The following is a 19,186-nucleotide window of genomic DNA, read 5'->3' on the forward strand; positions in this document are numbered from 1 at the left end:
GTGAAGCCCTACATATGTGGGGCCCTCGTCACCCCTCTACCCAGCACCCACCTCTTTTAAAGTGTATAGCCCCTCTACCCAGCACCCACCTCTTTTAAAGTGTATAGCCCCTCTACCCAGCACCCACCTCTTTTAAAGTGTATAGCCTATGTCAGGTTAAAAAACATTTTTGACAAATGAAGGGACATGAAGCAAGATAGTAGTGAGTAGTGTTTTTTCTTGAAAATTCAACTTTAAATACAATAGATCAATATTTACAGTTATTTTTATAACTGAATTTATGAACATTCCAGGAAACATTCCAGACACAATGATGACCTCATAAGAGCGAGTCCAGAAAAGTTGGTCAATTAAAACACATGGGATTAGGGATCATAGGCTACAGTAAGTTTTTTTTACACTGATGAGGCCAAAAACATGACTTCATTCCAGTATGTCATGCTAGAGTCTGACATAAAAATATCCTGATACATTTTTTCTTTACTGGCAACCATTATTGATGTTAAAATGTGATGAAGAGGATATGGGTAGCAATGCTTGAAAATGCCAGTTGTGTCACTTGCCATCACATATAGGCCATTATATAGCCTAAACTAAGTAGAATCAGTAAGCAACTCATTAGTCTGTGTTCAGCCAACCATGGGCATATATGCTTCCTGCTTTAGAGACCTGACTACAAAACCATCAGTGTATATGGGCTACCACACATTTGCTCTTTATATATCCATCTGCTTATCAACAAATGTTAGCTATAGACAGACTATTAATTTGCTTACTGATTCTACTTAACTTGTTGTGAAAGCCTATGTGATGGAAAATGACACAACTGCCATTTTGAAGCCATGATACATACTAATAGTGATCCGATCCTACTCACACCCCTAATCAATTTCTCACTGATGTCCATGATTTACCTAAATTTTGTAGCCTATTTGTCTTTACTTTGTCCCTGCCAGTCAGGCTCATGCTTATGAACCACTGGTCATGGAGATATCTGAATTCAACATGGAATTTTACAACCTTACTTTGTTGCGGATCAGAATCTTTTGTTAGAATGTTCAAAACTCCCCTGTTGAATGATTAACCTTACTAAATCCCACTCACAGTCAGTGAGTTTGCTCACTGGCACATTTGTGGGAACAGTTAGTCATTAGGCTGAGAGCTTTCTTCTTTACAAAGGCAGCCAGAGTCTGCACTTGTGGTGTACACAGGCTCCAACGGCCTTCAAACAGCCACAGTAATCCACTAACCTCAGCCTCAAGCGCCTGAAACACAGTGCAGAAGGAATGTGTGGTACGTGTGACTGGCACCACCGTGTGTGGAGGAGATTGTGTGGAGCTGTGCTGAGAGTGAGGCTGAGTGCACTTTGGCCTCCAACCACTGCCATTGTTCTGGGCAGCTGACTGGGCTTAAGATGTGAGCAGGCTTGTAGAGCATCACTCATGCCTTTATTCACCAACCCATTTGACTGGACAGATCACTCTGCTCCGTTGAGTGTAGAATTTCTTGAAGAGGTCCATGGGTGTTTTCCATATACACACGTGGACCACCACTGTTAAGCCATGAGGCTTAGAATCTGTTAAACATCATAGCATTGTAGCCAATGGAACATTTGTTTTTTGGCATAAAGCCTTTCAGGTGGATATCCAATCCTCTGTTGTGGCTATTGCAGTTCCAAGTGGCATCATTCTTAACATGAATGATGCTTGTGAAAAACATGAATGATGCTCGGGGGGAAAAAAGGCACTGTTGTGTTGTGATAACAATTATAGTACATTAACCTAGTCGGCCTGTAAGCACCTACAATACAGTAGCCATATTTGTTCAGCCTCACCTCTGACATCAACTATAGTCATGTCATGTGCTAGGTCCTTTCATTACAAAAGGGTCTTTGGATTGTTGACCTCTGTCACAAAGACTGTATTTTTCTGGAGAGTGTGATTTCTCACAGGGCAGATTACTATGCATGTAAGAGGGTAAAGGAAGCTTAGGGAAAGAGGAACAGGAGCTTACCTTTGCCAAGAAAAATACTGTGGCCATATATATACTTTCATGCTTGCATAGCCTACACAGAAAATAAACCTCATTTGAATCAGACCATGTCAGCCAAGAGGCTGAAATACTTTTGAGGAGAGATCAGGTTTTTACTAATGTCAGGTGTTGGGAGTGTAGGTGTCTCAAGGTTTTCATGAAATCATGTTCAGTTTACAAACGAATTATCTTATGTCTCAAAAGATGATATTCTGGAATATGACTCACTTATTTTAGAAAAAGTAATTTAAGATTCATTTTAGAGTGTCAGCGGGAATTGGTAATGGTACAACATGGTGAACTATGGTGAAGTAGGGAGAGTAGAGGAAATTACTCTTGGTCATTGCATTTAAACCAAAAAAATCTGTGTGGCCATTTAGTTCTTCAAATGAAACTTAATATGGGTTCAAACTAGAATAAGGATAAGTCAAGCTTTTTATTCTATATTACTGAGTCTCAATTCAAATATTGCTTGCGTTTCCTGCAAGGGCCGATTCTAGCCTAGACATTTGGATGGGCTCCTAGAAATTTTGGGTGGGCAACATTGCAAAGCTTTCGAATTGGATCAAAATTTACGCAAAACACAAACACAATAATAAAAAAAAAGGTACTACCTAGCTGGAGTTGCTGCAGCCAACAGCCAAGGCAGTTTTCTGATATACATATTTAAAATACTTCGGTGTGGATTTTTGTAGTTTAAAAATACTGCCAATTATTTTTGGTAAAACCAATAGCCTTCTTTTGGTGATGTCATCATAAACGTGCAAAACAGTGCTGACTTTGCCTAGACTTGTTGTGATCATAATATTGAGATTCAGGAGGATCCAGTGCAAGATGAGTAACTTGTAGGTTGCTCAAACACACAATACACTCCCTCTCATACCAACTTCAAATTTCTTGAGAACTTTAATCATCAACCGGTTATGTGGTTGCTCTGCAACATTGCTCAATCTGGGCTTGCATTGACGATGTCAGAGACTTGGCTCCACTTTGTAACACTTGACAAGTTCAGTTTTGACTTTTTGAGTGTGTCTCTGATACAGTATTTAGGCTATGAGATGTTACAGGCAGGTCAGCATATTCATCTGTTGACTATTTGCAGGTTATGGCATGTCTCCTAGGCAGAGAAAAGCTGTTGCTCTCAAACACTGTCCACTTAATCAACAGTGTCAGTGTACTGATGAAGGAATATATTAAATACATATGGAAGGCTTGCAAAGTGATATTATGCTCTCTTTAAAAAGTATGTTTAGTACTTTCAAAATACATTTCAAAACTATAGCCTATTTTATTTTGATACATGGTGTGGATAATGTTTATTTTGATAGACTTAAAATAGACAAGGCCTATTTGATATTTTTTTAAAATATATTTTGATGTATTTTGCCCATCTCTGCCAACAGCTAGAGTAACCAGGCGGCTACAGTGTAACTCGAGCTAGGTATCACGATTGATTTTTCCGTACAGACAGTACTCAGTGACTTCGAGAAACAGAGATCTATGTGAAAAAATTCAGTTTTCCTTAAAGGCATCAGATAGATGCGCAACTTAAAAAAAAAAGCTTGACTTTGTTTGGGTGGGCAAAACTGCTTGGATGGCCCCTGAGCCGGCCCTGCTTCCTACTTCCCCACTGCCTATATGCTATTATAAGTCTTATTCAGCCCCTTGCCTGAATATAGGCTATAGGGTTTCAGATTCGGACTCCTATATCTAGCTAAAGCAGAGCAGATGTTAAATTCGACCATTACCTCGTTCAACCATAAATGACACCTAAATTACAAAACAAAATATTTATAAGAAAGAAATCTGGAATTGTAGTGGGTCACAAAAAAGGAGAACTTTCAATTGAGTTCTTAACAGGTTCTCTGCGCTTTCCGCTACACCGCCTTCCACTCTTTAAATTCTCAGCCATCCTTTCACATGACCCCCGTGTTTAGTTCACGGGAAGTCGGTCGGGCAAGCAGATGTGGTCCCCCAAGGGTAACGTGGTACCATTGAAGTCTAGGTCGGCTGCAGTGCTAGTTGGTCAGGTGCGCTGACTAATCTACTAAACTGACCAGGCAAGGACCACGCTTGGGGTTGAGCTGTAACTGTCCAGGCAGTCAATGCGAAAACGGAACATATGGGTTTGTAAGGACGGGAGGGACCGTGGATTTAACCGAATAGACGACCAATAGCCTATAATCGTGGCTTTTTGTGGGTCGTTAACGCACAACTGTCCATTGACAGAACACACGGATCACATTTATCACGGGTCGATTTGCAAGCGGCTAGGAAGGCGTCAGGTAAGATAGCCTACACGTTTGGTTTGACTACCAACATTATTTACATTTTAACTAGTCGTCTACACAAAACTCCGTGATTGCCACCTGAACGTCTGTCTCTCTTGTCATTGAGGGAAGTGTAATAATGGTCTCCCTCGCTCTCTCTCTCGCTACATTAAAATACACTAATACCTGCGAGGGCAGTATGTTTTTGATCATATCGCGTTGAAGAAGATTTTGTGCTAGCCTATATTTCGACATAAGGATTTGTTGAATGTATGGTAATGTTCTCTCGGTCATCACCTTCAGCGACAACCTAGGAACTGCAGTACGCGCGTGTCTGTGTGTGTGTGTGTGAGAGAAATAGACAGAGGCAGAGAAGAATGAATCATGATGCTGAGGCTGTTTGTATTGACTGCCACGGTGAGGCATTGGCAAGCTATGTTGGAGCTTTTCTGCCTTGGGAGACATTTGGGGCGTCTTTTAAAAACAGAGACAGCTGTTCTTTTTCTTTTCATGTCTACAGACAGTGGCAGAAGCTACAAGAGTGGATACCATTTGTAGTTACTGTATGCTCCGGGGATGAACGATATTTGCTCTCTGCTGGCGGTGTTGGCTCAACAGATTCTGAGCATTTCACTGAACAGGCTGCCAATTTTTCCGTGAAAGTGACAATACAGTTGCTGCTTGCAATCCACTTGCTGCATTCTGATTAGCACCCTTATGTAAGTGGGTTTTTTGCACTTGCACAATGTTTTTTTGTGGGGACAAAATTAATTGGTTTGGGGGAGAAATTACATCTTTTAATATGCTGAAACCATATTTGTTACACCTGCAGGTTCAAGCTGAAAAATATGATTCAATCATAGCCTATCTTATTTACTGTGCATTCTAAAACACAAATATTTGACTTCAGAAAAGTATGTAGGCCATTACTATCTGTTTCTAGTCTGGATTCTGACATGTCCCAACAACACTAACACTTGGTGACCCATTTTGGCTCCATTGTTGAAAACATTTGTCTACTTCATTATATGCTTTGAACATCATGTGCATTTTTTTTACAAACACACACAAACACACACACACACACTTAATGAACAGCAGCAGGGTCATTGCAGACAGTGACTTTGTTCTCTCATGCATCATATTGTATTCAGTGTAATTTATTATAAGCTTAGTGTCTTCCTTAGCCCTGTTTAGTTTCTACAAGAGTAGGGCACAACGCTATGGTTACCACTCAAAAGCCTTCCTATTAGTCTTTTCACATGATCTCAGTAATCATTTTGGCATCCAAGGCCTTCCATGTTTTGTGAATGAGCTTAAACTAACTGGCTTTGTGTTTCTGACCACTTTTCTCCACCCCACCCCACCCCACTCCACTCGACCCCCCTCGGTCGAGCCAGGTCGGAGGCTGGAGAGATGGGCCGCAAGCTGGACTTGTCGGGGCTGTCGGAGGCGGAGGCTCAGCACGTGCTGCAGGTGGTGCAGAGGGACATGAAGCTGAGGGAGAAGGAGGAGGCGCGCCTCAGGTGAGTCATCCTCTCCGGCCAGCCGGGGGCCGGACGGACTTGTGTCCCGCTGTCACATGCTGCGTGTGGGAAGAAGAGACTGTGTTTGGGCCTTTCTCTATGATCACTGTCATTCTTGCTCTCAGTGTGGTGCCTAATCGAATCACTGGGATGTTTGGAAATGACTCATTCATTCAGTGTTGCTGCAGCATCGTGTCTGTGATGCTGTCATGAGGACAGAATCGTCCATACCTGTCTCTATTCCCCATCCACTGCATCGGTGTCTGGCATTTCAAGTATTTCTAGAGTGCAGCAAAGGGGATATTTCCCAGGCCTCCCCTTTCTTAGTATGTATTCCAAAACAAGGGACAGGAAGACCTTCCCTTTCCTGTTAGGCATTGGGTCATTTCCCATAATCTCTCAACAAATTGCTTCAAGAACTGCCATTGTTAATACGGAATGCATATTGTGTCAGCAGCCTGTGAAGTAACAATGCAGAGAGGTGTACATCACTGTGCATTCACCGTGAACACTGGATGCAACACTGACCAGTGAGACTAGGGGTGTGGTTTTGCAACGAGGTAGTTCTCCAGGGGCACACATAATTGCAGGAAATGGAAACTTGTTTAGGTGGCTCAGACAGAAATAGAACTTGCTGTAGTGACAATATTTCTGAGGATCACTTGTGTAAGGAGGGCAAAAGAGTGATACAGATGGTCTGATTCCCTAATAAATAGTTGTCTGAATACAGCACAATATCCCGCTCCTTTATTGACCAGTGACTGGTGTATGTGAGCACTGAGCTAATCTTATTGTTCTCCCCCCTCTTATGAAATGGGTTTATTTTGTGTTAGGTGAAATTTGGATTTTTTGTATGGGTGTTAGTCTTGTTGTTAAACCTAGTCGAGACAAAGGAAAGCAGACAAGTTAACAAGCCGAGGCCAGCTGTAAATAGCACCTCCAGAGAAGCCCAGGTGCCGAAATCCATAATCCGCCGGGAACAAGAGCCTTTATAAAAAGGAGTCAGTCTTGCATTTGACCAATGCTGTTGTTTGCGTCTCAGTAAGCCATCTCTTTCATTTCCAGACTCAGACCTTGTGACGTTGGCTTTTAACTCAAAATCAAATGTGTGTCGCAGTGGGGCATAATTACACTTCTGCGCACACTTAATGGAAACTTTATTTAGTGGAGTAATTCATAATTACTTGATCAGTCAGTGACACAGTCTCAGTCACTCTGTTGCGTTAGCTCTGTTAACTGAACAGCCCAGGGCTGATTTTGTTAACAGTTAAATAGATTTACTGTAGTTCTGCAGTAGTAGGTAGCAGACTGTGGGCAAGAGTTGGGCAAATTGAAATCGCTTTGGTTAGAAAGCTCTTAAGCAGTGCACAAACAATGCTGTACTTTTGGAGAGGACATTACTCAAATGTCCTCAAAAAAAAAAAAAAACATAACCCAGGGTCAATCCCTGGGACAACACTATGGGTAATTCTCCACAGAAAATGATTCCAAGTTACTGTAAGTAAGTCCTTAATGACGCTGTTGACCATGTTACCCAGGGATCTCTAAAGGGCAAGCGAAGGCTAACTGACTGGCCATAGCTTGTTGATCTTCCTGCTCAGTTCCCGTTAACTGTGTGTATAAGGTCATCTGAGCCGCTGCCAGAATTGTAAAGTGAGTCCTGGGTACTTAGTGGTTTTGTCTTTGCTGCACTGATATCAAGCAAGCTGTCAGCACTGGCACGGAAAACCCTTTTAACACTCAGAGGGGAGCGTGGCTTCTCAGAAGTGCATTTTTCAGGATGCCAAACATCAACGTTTTTTTTATCTGCTGTTCACTCAAGCCCTTTTCATCACTGGCTTTATCTGCCTCAAAACACACTCTGTTCCAGTCTTAGCACAGTATCTACTGATGTCTGCATGTCTGATACGGCCATTGAACTGATCAGCATAACATAACACATTTTGAAATGCTCTCACATTTTGACTGTGAAGCCATATAGTTTCCTTCTAGTTATGTTGAATATTGCTTTATGGGCTTACACATCCAGACTGTGAGAGAAGGCTGGTTATATTTGACCCTTACAGACAGCAGCAGTTTGGCAGGTCTAAAGGAGCTCATCTGAGACGCTGTGTGTTTGGGATCTCTCCCGGCTCGCTCTCCTCGATTTCCCAAGTGTGTGTCAGCGGCATGCATCCAGCTTTTCAATTTCCTGTCTGACACTTTCGGAGTGGCACAGAATATAAAACAGGGATGAGAGCGATGTGTCTGATTAAGGGGAAAAATACAAGTAAGGTCCTTGAGCTCTGACTGGACGACGGATATATTTGAAGAGGTTCTCAGCTCTGATTATAACGCCTGATATGATATCTATGCTAGAAAGAACAGCTTTGTCACCGATAATGACCCATCCTCTGCACATTATCAGGGTCTCTGCCTTCTATATTTGTTACTGTAGTGGTCCATGTTTTGTGCTGCCAAAACATATTGCTCTTCGAACAAACTCAAAAGTTTTGGCAGACAGACCCAGCAGTGGAAGTCATGTGCAATAAACCATGGGTGGAGTTGGTCAGAAATTGTGTTTGTGTCGTAGGTATGCGTGGGGTGACCGCTCCAAGCTGTGTCTAAGGCTGTGTGGGTGTGCAAGTACATTTAGCGGTTTCCCAGTTTGCACAGATGGTGGAGCGTGGCGTGGCGTGGCAGGCACGGGTCCAGTCGTCCATTGTGAATGCTGCCGAGCTAAGCTGCATCTCTTATGGGCACACACAAAACCGAGCGCTCACACATGGCCGTAGTAAATTGGCGGAACTTGTTTGGCTTTTACCAAGCGGTGGGGATTACTATCTCGGCGTGACTCAGCAGTGTTTTTAGATGAGGCAGAAGGGAGAGTGTCCATCATCATATGCCTATGGCTTGGTGCACAAATAAGCCTTAAGTTAGCTCAGTAGTCACCGATGGCATAGATAGTGACCTAAAGCAGTCAAAGGAGTAGGGTCACGACGAAGGACAGCATTTCTAGAATGATATCCAGCCGCCACTCTGAAAAGCTTTTAACAAAACTGGCTGGAGTGAAATGCGCACTGTTTTTAAATGAGTTTTATGCAAAACTGTAGCCATTATGCAGACTCCACAGAGCCACAGAGGGCAATGCTGAACAGATTCTAATGCCCCCCCCCCCCCTCTTATCATCAGCCTGGGCAGGGCCTCTCTGCTGGGGAGAAATTAGTCTCTCACACGCCGCTGAGCAAGAGGGCCAGTAGTCTGCCCAAGCACAGACTCTACTGAAAAACCTCTTTTAGCACAGGCATTGATAACAATGCCTTTCTTCAGAGCGGTTGATTGATTGATTCCTTTTAATGATTGGGGTTACTAAGTTTCCCAAAAGCATTCCGAGTTATCATCAGTCACAGCAAATGGAATCAGCCTTGCGGGTTCCTAATGAACTTCATTCCACAATGCTTTCGGGACTGGAGCTAATCTCTCTGTTGTGCAGCAGTAAATACACATGCCCAGATGTGTTGAGTTTTACTGGGGCTATTACACAAACACAATGCAGAAATGTGCTGCACATTTCAGGCTCAATTTGATTTTGTTCTTTTTTATTGGCCAAAGTTGGACATAAATCAATGCTAATCCCCAAACCCACAGGTTTGTAGAATCATCCACATGTTTCCTCACACATTTTTTTCAATCTTCAGCTGGCTGATGGTTTGTAGTGAGAGGAAAGGCCAGATGTTGCATAGGCATGGGCACATGTGTGGTTGCGACCTCAATCAGGCCACTGTGTGTGTGTGTGTGTGTGTGTGTGTGTGTGTGTGTGTGTGTGTGTGTGTGTGTGTGTGTGTGTCTGTGAATAGACTTGGCTCTTGTTGTAGTGTTCACATCGAAACAAGTCACTTTGTGTGTGTGTGTGTGTGTGTGTGAACACTTGGCTCTTGCTGGAGTGTTCACATCCAAACAAGCCAGACAGACACGTGAGGCTCCATTCTCTGCTTGTGTCGTCATAAATCCATCAACTCTGACTGCAGTTTTCAGGATGCACTGATGCACTGACTGCACTCACTATGTGACAGAGATAGGTGTATGTGTGAAAAGCCTCAGTGTGTGTGTGTGTGTGTGTGTGTGTGTGTGTGTGTGTGTGTGGGTGTGTGTGTTTGGAGAAAGTGAGAGTTAAGAGTCAGAAGAAGCAGTGACAACTTTAGGCTGCCATAAAAGTGGGAGTGGCTAGACAGTCTCTTGAGCTCTCCAATAATAAATGTGACCCTTCAAGCGAAAAGAACAATTGTTTTTTTTCAGTCCCCAACATCTCATCCTCAGGCCTGTAAACACTAGCCTATACACCTCGATTGTTTTGCTGGGTATCCATGCACGGACAAAGGCTTCTCTACTCTGTTTGATTAAAAAAGACCCATGAGGATTAAAGCCTCTGGACTTTCCTGTGTAATCCAGACATGCTTGCATGTTTCAAATATAATTGACTCAAATAGTCAGGCAGATGGCGAGTTTTATAATTGCTCTACTGTTTGCATGAGCTGTGCCAAGCTGTGAAGCAGTTACACTGTCTGTTGGAGTTCCCATCCAATGGCACTCAAGGGGTCACACACATGATGTACAGCAGTAATGATGAATCGCCCAAACTTAGTCCGAAACGGACTTTTGGTTTGGAGTTTGCACAAGCATGACATCCGTGTGTAATTGGCTTTGCCACTCGAGCCAATTTAACAGGCAGTGCAGACAGTGCCAAGACGGATCAGCACAGTGCACTCTTGTGTCCGCCGCGATGTGTTGGTTTGGTGATGCTACAACAGCTCAACGGAAGCAGTGTGCCACGCAAGCAAAGCCCACACCCACAGGTTCAATTTCTGGAGGGCGCGTGCCTTGGTGAATTTCCCAAGTTCATTGTTATACAGTATCTGTCACTTTTCTTGGCCGATGAAGTCTGAATTCAGATGTGTCCACAATCTCGCTCTACAGTTCCTCTAACAGCCCTTTGTGCCTACTATCGATGTTGTGAGTCATTCAACCTTTTACGGGGTCGGAGGGGGCCGTGTCTCAGTGGGTCAGCGCGTATCCTCAAAGTCAAAGTCGAGAGAATATGCCCGCTGCTGTTCGTGCCGAATGATGTGTAAATGTTATTAGCCGTAAAATTAGACCCAGAGCGCTCTCTCATGGGCCACTGTCCGCGCAATTACACAGCCTGCTCACCAGCCAGACGCACACTCCTTGTAACTCAATTCACATCCTGCTCTCAGTGGACGAACGAACTGGTGCCTGCTATAAAGGTCGACACAGGCAGTGACATCTCCTGAGTCGTTTCTATTCCAATGTAACACTGTATTCAGTCACCCGCACCGGTTCAGTTCAGTTTCACCAAATCATTTGGTTGATAGTAAAAAGTGGGGAAAAAACCATTTGCAATAGTAGTGGATGAGGGTAGGGAAGGGGAGGGGAGGGGACAGAGGCCTCATTGTGAGATTAAGATTACTCGCTATTGTGACCTTCTCTATGGGCTATTTGTGCACTGTTTGAAACCAGATTTTAATAGCCGAATGGTACGGGCAGCAGTGGGAGATTAAAATCCCTGTGTGCAGAGGCACTTTACAGTGCGGCTCCTCTCTTGCACCGGCTTGTTGGTTTGTTCGCAACCTCATTATTCCTTCCCTCTCTTTGAAATGGCCACAAGTGACAGGCTCGGCAGTTTTAATACTTCTCCACCCCAACTCTGGGCCCACAGTTGCACCAAACGTGCTTGGCGGCAGGGGAATATGAATTGTAATGCTGCTGCAGTGTTGCAAAAGTCTTTGAAATATAGCAGTATAACATTAGGGTTGGCACATGAGCATTAATCACGGTGACAGGCTCACAGTGCATCGGGAGTTGCTATGGGAAGAACATTGGTGGACAAAATAAGACAGAGACCCACATCGACAAAACCGCAGGGATTTCATTTTCACTCTACTACCAATCAAAGCAAATCTTGCATTTATGATGGTATAGCATTTTGGAATAGTTTGTTGCATGAATTGGTATGCCTTAATTTGCCGAAATATAGAGTTTTACATACCAATAAAGTGTATATTTGATAATAAATGCATTATAGCATACAGCATTAAATTTGCAGTTACACGTTAAACAATTTGGTTTGATATTCCCACTATATTAGAATGTACCGTATATCATCCAATAGTGTATAGATAGATAGATAGATAGATAGATAGATAGATAGATAGATACTTTATTCATCCTAAGGGAAATTTTAGGGAATAGTGTAGCATTTCATAGCTGTATTTGTCTCATATTTAGTTGGTGGGTGTCGTAACTTTGAACAGAGATATTTTGCGTTGGTCTGTTTCCTGCCCAGGGCCCTTGAACCAGGCCTTTAGCTCTGCTTATTTGCCTGCTCTGCTCCCCTCACCTGCACAGGCTCCTGCGGTGTGGCATGTGTTTCACTGCGGCCTGCCCAGCAGACACACACACGACCTGGCACAGGCGCCCTGCGCTGGCCTACAATCATGCCCACGACTTGAGCTGATCTCTCCTATGCAGAAATATTGAGCTGAGGAGGATATCAATAGGTGCAGGGCAGACACGTGTGTGTGTGTGTGTGTGTGTGTGTGTGTGTGTGTGTGTGTGTGTGTGTGTGTGTGTGTGTGTGTGTGTGTGTGTGTTTGTGTGTGTGTGCGTGCAAGTTTGTGAAACAGACATCGACCTCACATACATTACACAGATCCTGTATATTGATTAGGAACATTACATAGAGCACAAGTAATTGCATGTGTATTATTCGTATTGGTACATTGTCATATTATCCAGGGTTGAGTATGAGCTATTCATGGTGTTGTGTCTTGGGTGTTTGTGTAATCTGCATTCACTCATGTGTATTTCCCCTATCTTTCCCTGTAATCTGGTGAGATTAGCCTATGCCCTTCTACATCCTGCAGTGCTCAGCGAACCCAATCAGTCAATGCTCACTGTAATCACCATTAAGGACTTCAGTGATGCAAGCACACCTTACCCAGGTCTCTCTCTCTCTCTCTCTCTCTCTCTCTCTCTCTCTCTCTCCCTCTCTCTCTCCCTCTCTCCCTTCCCTGTTTTACCTTAATGAGAGCGCTGTTATAGCATGCAGAGTAAACATAGCTCTAGCAGTGTCTAAGTGACTGCAGAGGAGAGCATGCAATGCATTATTTACTGTATCCACAGACCTCTGCTGAACCTTTCATTGGAACGGAATAATCATATATTCTTTCACTCCTGCCCTCTCTCTCTCTCTCCCTCTCTCTTTCTCTCACTGTCATATAATTCCCGTACAATTGGTCAGCCATTAAAACACTAATTATGTAATTCGATCTTGCCGGCAATTAAGTAATTAATGAACAGTGGCAGGTGGGTTTGTTGTGTTGTGTTGTGCTTATAGAAGATTGTGTTTGTCCACCCTCATGCTCTTTACTGGTGCACTAGGCTCTCTGCTGCGTTTCCCCTAGTTAACCTGACTCAGAACATGGGTGAGTGGTGCGGTTCCCCCAGTTAACCTGACTCAGAACATGGGTGAATGGTGTGGTTCCCCTAGTTAATCTGACTCAGAACATGGGTGAGTGGTGCGGTTCCCCTAGTTAATCTGACTCAGAACATGGGTGAGTGGTGCGGTTCCCCTAGTTAATCTGACTCAGAACATGGGTGAGTGGTGTGGCTCCTCTAGTTCAGTGTTTCTCAAACTTTTTCAGACCAAGGACCACTTAATCAATAAAAAAAAAAGCCTCACAGACCACCTAGCTAAAAAAAATAAAGTAGACCTACTTCAATAGTAAATTACACAATAGGCCTCCTACTCACTGAACCACTTTGATTGTATTTGCACCTTGCTTATTGTGTCAGAGAATTCATATGTTTAATATGAATATATTTAAACTGGCATGGCTTACATAGGCAGTGTTGCAGAAATGTTTGGATTTACATACAAGTTAATTCAATATTGCTCATCTATATTATATTTTACCACGTCTGCTCACGGACCACTTGGGCTAGCTTGCGGACCACACTTTGAGAAACACTGCTCTAGTTAACCTGACTCAGAACATGGGTGAGTGGTGTGTCCCTCGGCGTTGGTGCACCAATGAAGCAGCACAGGCATCTCAGTGTCTGCGGGGCTCTGCCATTGGCCATAGCAACTCACCATTAAAAGAATCTCCAGATATGTTTAGAGATGATTTTTATTTTTTTGCGTGTCTCCTGAGAGATGGAATTTTAATAGTATCCTGGTGTAGCCCTGGTCATTGGGTCGCTACTTTAATGCAACGCACAGCTGTTCAAATGCATGCTGTCAGAATACATTAGATGGTTCCCTGCTCAGAGGAGCTCCCAATTACAGCAGAACATGAGGGGGGGGTTTAAACATGCCGTTTATGACGTCATCACTCACTACCTTGTCACCTTTTGTGCTTTCTCTCTCTCTCTCTCTCTCTCTCTCTCTCTCTCTCTCTCTCTCTCTCTCTCTCTCTCTCTCTCTCTCTCTCTCTCTCTCTCTCTCTCTCTCTCTCTCTCTCTCCCTCTCTCTCTCTCCCTCTCTCTCTCTCTCTCTCTCTCCCTTTCATTTTTTCCCTCTGTCTCTCTCTCTTCTCCTTTCTACATCCCGACCTCTTTCTTTCCCTCCCTCCCTCCCTCCCTCCCTGCCTCCCTCTCTTTCTCGCCCCCTATCTCTCTCTCCTCCCCCTTTCTCTCCTCTCCTCTCTTCTCCCCCTCCCCCTCCCCTCCTCCCTGGGCTGTGTCAGTGAGATGAAGCAGGAGCTGGACGCGGAGGGCAGCCGGTGCACGCTGCTGTCTCGGCAGCACAGGTTTAACGAGCGCTGCTGCATCCGCTGCTGTGCGTCCTTCACCTTCCTGCTCAACCCCAAGCGGCCCTGCCTGGACTGCCAGTACAACGTGTGCAAGTGCTGCTGCACCTACAGCCGGAGGGACAAAGCCTGGCTCTGCTCCGCCTGCCAGAAGAGCAGGTTAGTGCCGACGAAGCCGCGCTTCTGTGTGTGTGTGTGTGTGCGTGCGTGCGTGTGTGCGTGTGTGTGTGAGAGTGAGAGTGATTGAGATTGAGTGAGAGAGAGAGATTAGGAGAGGGAGTGTTTGAGAGAGAGAGAGAGAGGGGGAGAGCATGTGTGTGCAGGTATGGAGAGTATTGTGCGTGCAATACACGTGTCTGCCGAGGTGAATGTGTGTTTGCACGGATGCGTGCATGCATAGAGTTGCGAGTGCGTGTGCATGCAAATTGTGTGAGTACATTTGTATATGTGTGTGCAAGGTAGAGACAGTGGGTGTGTAATGTGTCTGTCTCTCTCTCTTTGTCTGTGTGTGTGTGTGTGTGTTTGTATGAGTGTGTCAGTTTGTTGACGTATGTATTCCTAACATAACCATAAAACCATAACCATAACCATAACATGATTGAGGAGTGTGTCCACTCCACACACACTCCCCGCTCCCCTCCGTGTTTGTGGATGTGCGTGTGTATTCCAATCTTTTTATTCTTCCTGTGTGTGTGTGTGTATGTGTGTGTGTGTGTGTGTGTGTGTGTGTGTGTGTGTGTGTGTGTGTGTGTGTGTATAAACAGCGGAAGTGTGTATATATGTGGACTTCCATTTGTCCCCATGTGTGTACATGTGTGCAGCAGTCTTCTGAGAGGCTAGAGAGAGACAGAGAGACAGAGAGAAAGAGAGAGTGAGAAAGAGAGAGAGAGAGAGATAGAGAGAGTGTGACTGATCGCCTCTGCTGCCGGCGATGGGCAGTGCTAATGCTACAGTACAGCTGCCAGTCATGTTGTTCTGAATGAGCAGATTAGATGAGCAGAGAGTGCGAGGACTCAGACAGGGAGAGAGTCCAGGCGCGAGCTGTCATCGGGGCTCTCTCTCGCTAAAGGCTAATGAGGCTGCTGCTGAGGCTGCTGCTGCTGCCACGGCTACTGTGCGGCTGCACGTCACACAGAGCAGGTCAAGCCTACAGGCTGCACTCAAGACAGGGCTGCGTCCTTAGATAGATGCTTTGAAGAGGCAGCCCGAAGGATGGAGCAAAATAGACTCGGAGGAGGTAAGAGCTATGTTTGTTTGTGTGTGTGTGTGTGTGTGTTTGTTTGTGTGTGTGTGTGTGTGTGCGTGTGTGTGTGTTTGTTTGTTTGTGTGTGTGTGTGTGTGTGTGTGTGAAAGAGAGAGGTAGAGAGTGTGTCCCTGTCTGTTTTTGTGCACGGGTGTGTATGAGAGAGAGAGAGATGGAGAGAAAGAAAGAGTGTGTTTGTGTGGTTTCTCTTGTGTATGTGGGTGGGCAATGTGTGTTATACTGAATGTGTCTGAACAGTGACTGTAGGCATCTTTGCTTTTTAGTCTCTTTTGTATTGAATTTTGTTCCTGTGGTCATCTGCCTGGGTTGCGTAAAAGTGTGTGTGTCATGTGTGTATGTGTGATGTTGTCTGCATTGCTTAGTGTTTACTGTACATGGATATATGGCATATATACATTTATGCGTGTGTGTGTGTGTGTTTGATCATATCAGTGTGTGTGTGTGTGTGTGTGTGTGTGTGTGTGTGTGTGTGTGTGTGTACTTGTGTGCGTGCGTGTGTGTGTGTGAATGACGACTCACATCTGTGGATTTATGTGGATCTCTCTGGTGTTTTGTATTTCATTCTTGTGGTCATCTGGGCTGGGCTGCATTAGTGTGCATGAGCTTGTGTTTGCTGAGGTGAGCTGCCCAGCTCTGACAGCTCCTGCTGAATAATGAGAAGCTGATTTAAGGCTCGTTTTGGACTCGCCCGGACCCGCGCTGGAAACAGATACGCTTACAACTCAGATATGGCCATGCACAAGACAGAAGGGCTGAGGCAGGACTTTTTTTGATGAAATAGCTTATTCATCTCAGTTTTGATGTGCAGCAGTTCGCAATTACTGGACTGATAACCATTTCTCATGCAGCGCGTGTGTCTCTCTCTGTGTGTGTGTGTGTGTGTGTGTGTGTGTGTATCTATATGTCTCTGTGTATGAGACTTCAGAACATTTCTAGATCAAATGAAACAATTAGTGCACACAGTGATGGAAATGTATTGCTTTTCTCCTTTGTCCTGAAGCTCTATTTGAGCACGGAATTCATTTGATTTGAAACTTCATATTCATCTGTAGTTATACTGTACCATTATGCTCTCTCGTCTAAGACAATTCTGAAATATGGCTTCTTGTCATATATAGGAATGCATTTTATAGATTTTGTTGAAGCCACAGCTGTGGAAAACCTCATGCTGTAGCACAGCTCAGGTACAGCTGCCTCTGTCCACGTCTCTGCTCTGGGAGACCAATTCCAGCTAGCATGTGCCATGGTCCAGCCTTCATGCCCCTATGAGTTGGCCTTTACCAACAACCTGGCCGGAAAGGGTGCAACGCGATTTTAAATGGCACTGCTCTTTCTATGCTGAAAAGCCCCGAAGAGGCATTTAGACGCCGCCTGCATAAATCTCCCTCTGAATGCAGAGCTGCCTCTTATTCTCCATAGCTGATTACGGGGGAATTGTCGATGAATGACAGTGGGGAGATGAAACCGCTATAGGTTGATGTGTCCTTCCTTACCCCTTAGCAACCACCTTCTCTAAGGACTACCTGTATTTTACAACAGAGCACAAAAAGGCAGTTAGCTTATATGCATATTTAATGCAGGAAAACAAACACATTCTTTATTAATTTGCTCATAAAATATTGAATACAAGGCTTGTACTTACCTTTGTGTCGCAGCCTAGTATGTTGTGCAGAAATGCCCTTAGTCTCTTAGTGCGCTTTAACATCCGCAGTATTATAGAGAGAAATGAAAGAAGAAGCCCATTATAGCTGATACCTTCTGATGTGTCATAAGTCATTTAACCATCAAACCAATCTGAATTAATTATGTATTTACCACCCCTCTTGTTTGAGATGGAGAGAATGTTTGTGAATGAGATTACATTTCGATGGGCAATCTTAGTAGAGAGGGAAAACATACACACACACACACACACACACACACACATGCAAATAAAAAAAAGCATGTGCTCTGTATCAGTGCAAACATGAGTGCGGAAATGGTATTTCTGTACCAGAGCGAGTTAACATGAAGGTGATCAGTGTGCTGCTGGTGTGTGGAGGCAGATCTCGGGCAGTCAGTGCACTGGCTGGCTGGCTACTCCCCACAACTCCTGCAGGCGCAAAAGCTGATTTCTCCGCACTGCGCGCTGAGCCGGAGTGGAGCCCTGGCTGACTCCCGGGGATCCGCTCTGCCACAGCCAGCGAAGCAGGGCGGGGAAAGCCAGCGCTTCTGATGAGCTCTGATAGGCAGCTAAGGAACTGAGCGGAATACAGGATTTAGAATTTGGAGAGAGAGAAAGAGAGGGAGAGGGAGAGGGGGAGGGAGAGAGAGGGTTAGGAAGGTGGGGGGGGGGGGTAGAAGAATACAGAAGTGCCAGCTATAGTTGGAGTCTGATTTTCATGTTCAGTTTTTAATCAATTCTCAAGTGCCATTTTATGCTGGAAATAGATCCATTTTCACTTGATGCGTGTATTTTCCCCCTCCCTGTAAAGATTATCCAGAAAGCGTACAGCTATACGTGTTCTTCAGAACCCCTCCTCTGGCACTCTCTCTCAACCCTCTCTCTTCCACACCAGCGCCTCTCCAGGGACAGGGCAAGCACAGTTGCAAATCAATGCGTCTTTAGGAGGGACACCTCCTCCATGCTTTCATCACACATCTCAGCGCTAATAACTTTAACCATGGCAGAAGATGGAGTTGCCGTGTTTGAGCCTGGCTTCTCCCCACGGGAGCTTTTGTTTTTGAGACGTGTGTCATCCCTTTCCTGTGTTTGAAATTGTAATAGCCTCATTAGGAAATGCAAATTTGTTTCAAAATAAAAGCAGAAACATGTTTAATGTGCTATTGCCAAGGCACAGTTCTCTCTGGGTTCCTTTATGGCACTTTTTGTTGTGGTCTAATTCGGTTTGTGCACTGAAGGCTCTTATATTTCCCGTGGTTAGTCAGCTGTGTTGTAGCGACATCTTCAATTTTGTGCGGTGAGGTAGCCGATGACCAACACAGAGAGGCACAGCAGATTTACACGGATCTGCTTTTTTCTCCCCATTTGTTTCCTGAACTGAACAGCAGACTGGAATTGCTCAGCAGAGAGACACCAACGCGTTCACTGCTAATGCCAGTCTTGCTTTAGAGATGCCGGCCGCGGATTGGAGAGCAGCACCGTCACACTGACTCACTGCCATCTGTCCATCAGAGCACTGCTGCCTCTCCAGATGTGCCACTTACCGCGCCGCCCAGCATCCCACAACTCCCTCTGCTGCTCACAGGAGCCCAGTCTGGGTGTCACTGAATGAATTATGCCTCGAC

The 19,186-nt window shown here is 44.7% G+C and overlaps 1 protein-coding gene across 2 annotated transcripts in view; it reads left to right on the plus strand.

Annotated features, from left to right (window-relative positions):
- Window positions 1–4,047: 4,047 nt before the first annotated feature.
- myripa (myosin VIIA and Rab interacting protein a) overlaps window positions 4,048–19,186 on the plus strand; it is a 34,657-nt gene continuing 19,518 nt past the window's right edge. For both annotated transcript variants that reach the window (XM_076296060.1, XM_076296059.1), the window contains exons 1-4: window positions 4,048–4,316; window positions 4,822–5,020; window positions 5,702–5,827; window positions 14,572–14,793. In XM_076296060.1, the coding sequence (XP_076152175.1) occupies window positions 5,019–5,020; window positions 5,702–5,827; window positions 14,572–14,793 (350 nt within the window). In that variant the 5' untranslated portion in view covers window positions 4,048–4,316; window positions 4,822–5,018. The remainder of the gene's footprint in view (window positions 4,317–4,821; window positions 5,021–5,701; window positions 5,828–14,571; window positions 14,794–19,186) is intronic.

The sequence above is a fragment of the Alosa pseudoharengus genome, unplaced genomic scaffold (assembly GCF_046254945.1).
Source record: "Alosa pseudoharengus isolate Yale_2024_CS ecotype anadromous, Long Island Sound unplaced genomic scaffold, YU_APseudo_1.1 YU_APseudo_1.1_scf_2, whole genome shotgun sequence".
In the NCBI taxonomy this organism is placed as follows: Eukaryota; Metazoa; Chordata; class Actinopteri; order Clupeiformes; family Clupeidae; genus Alosa; species Alosa pseudoharengus.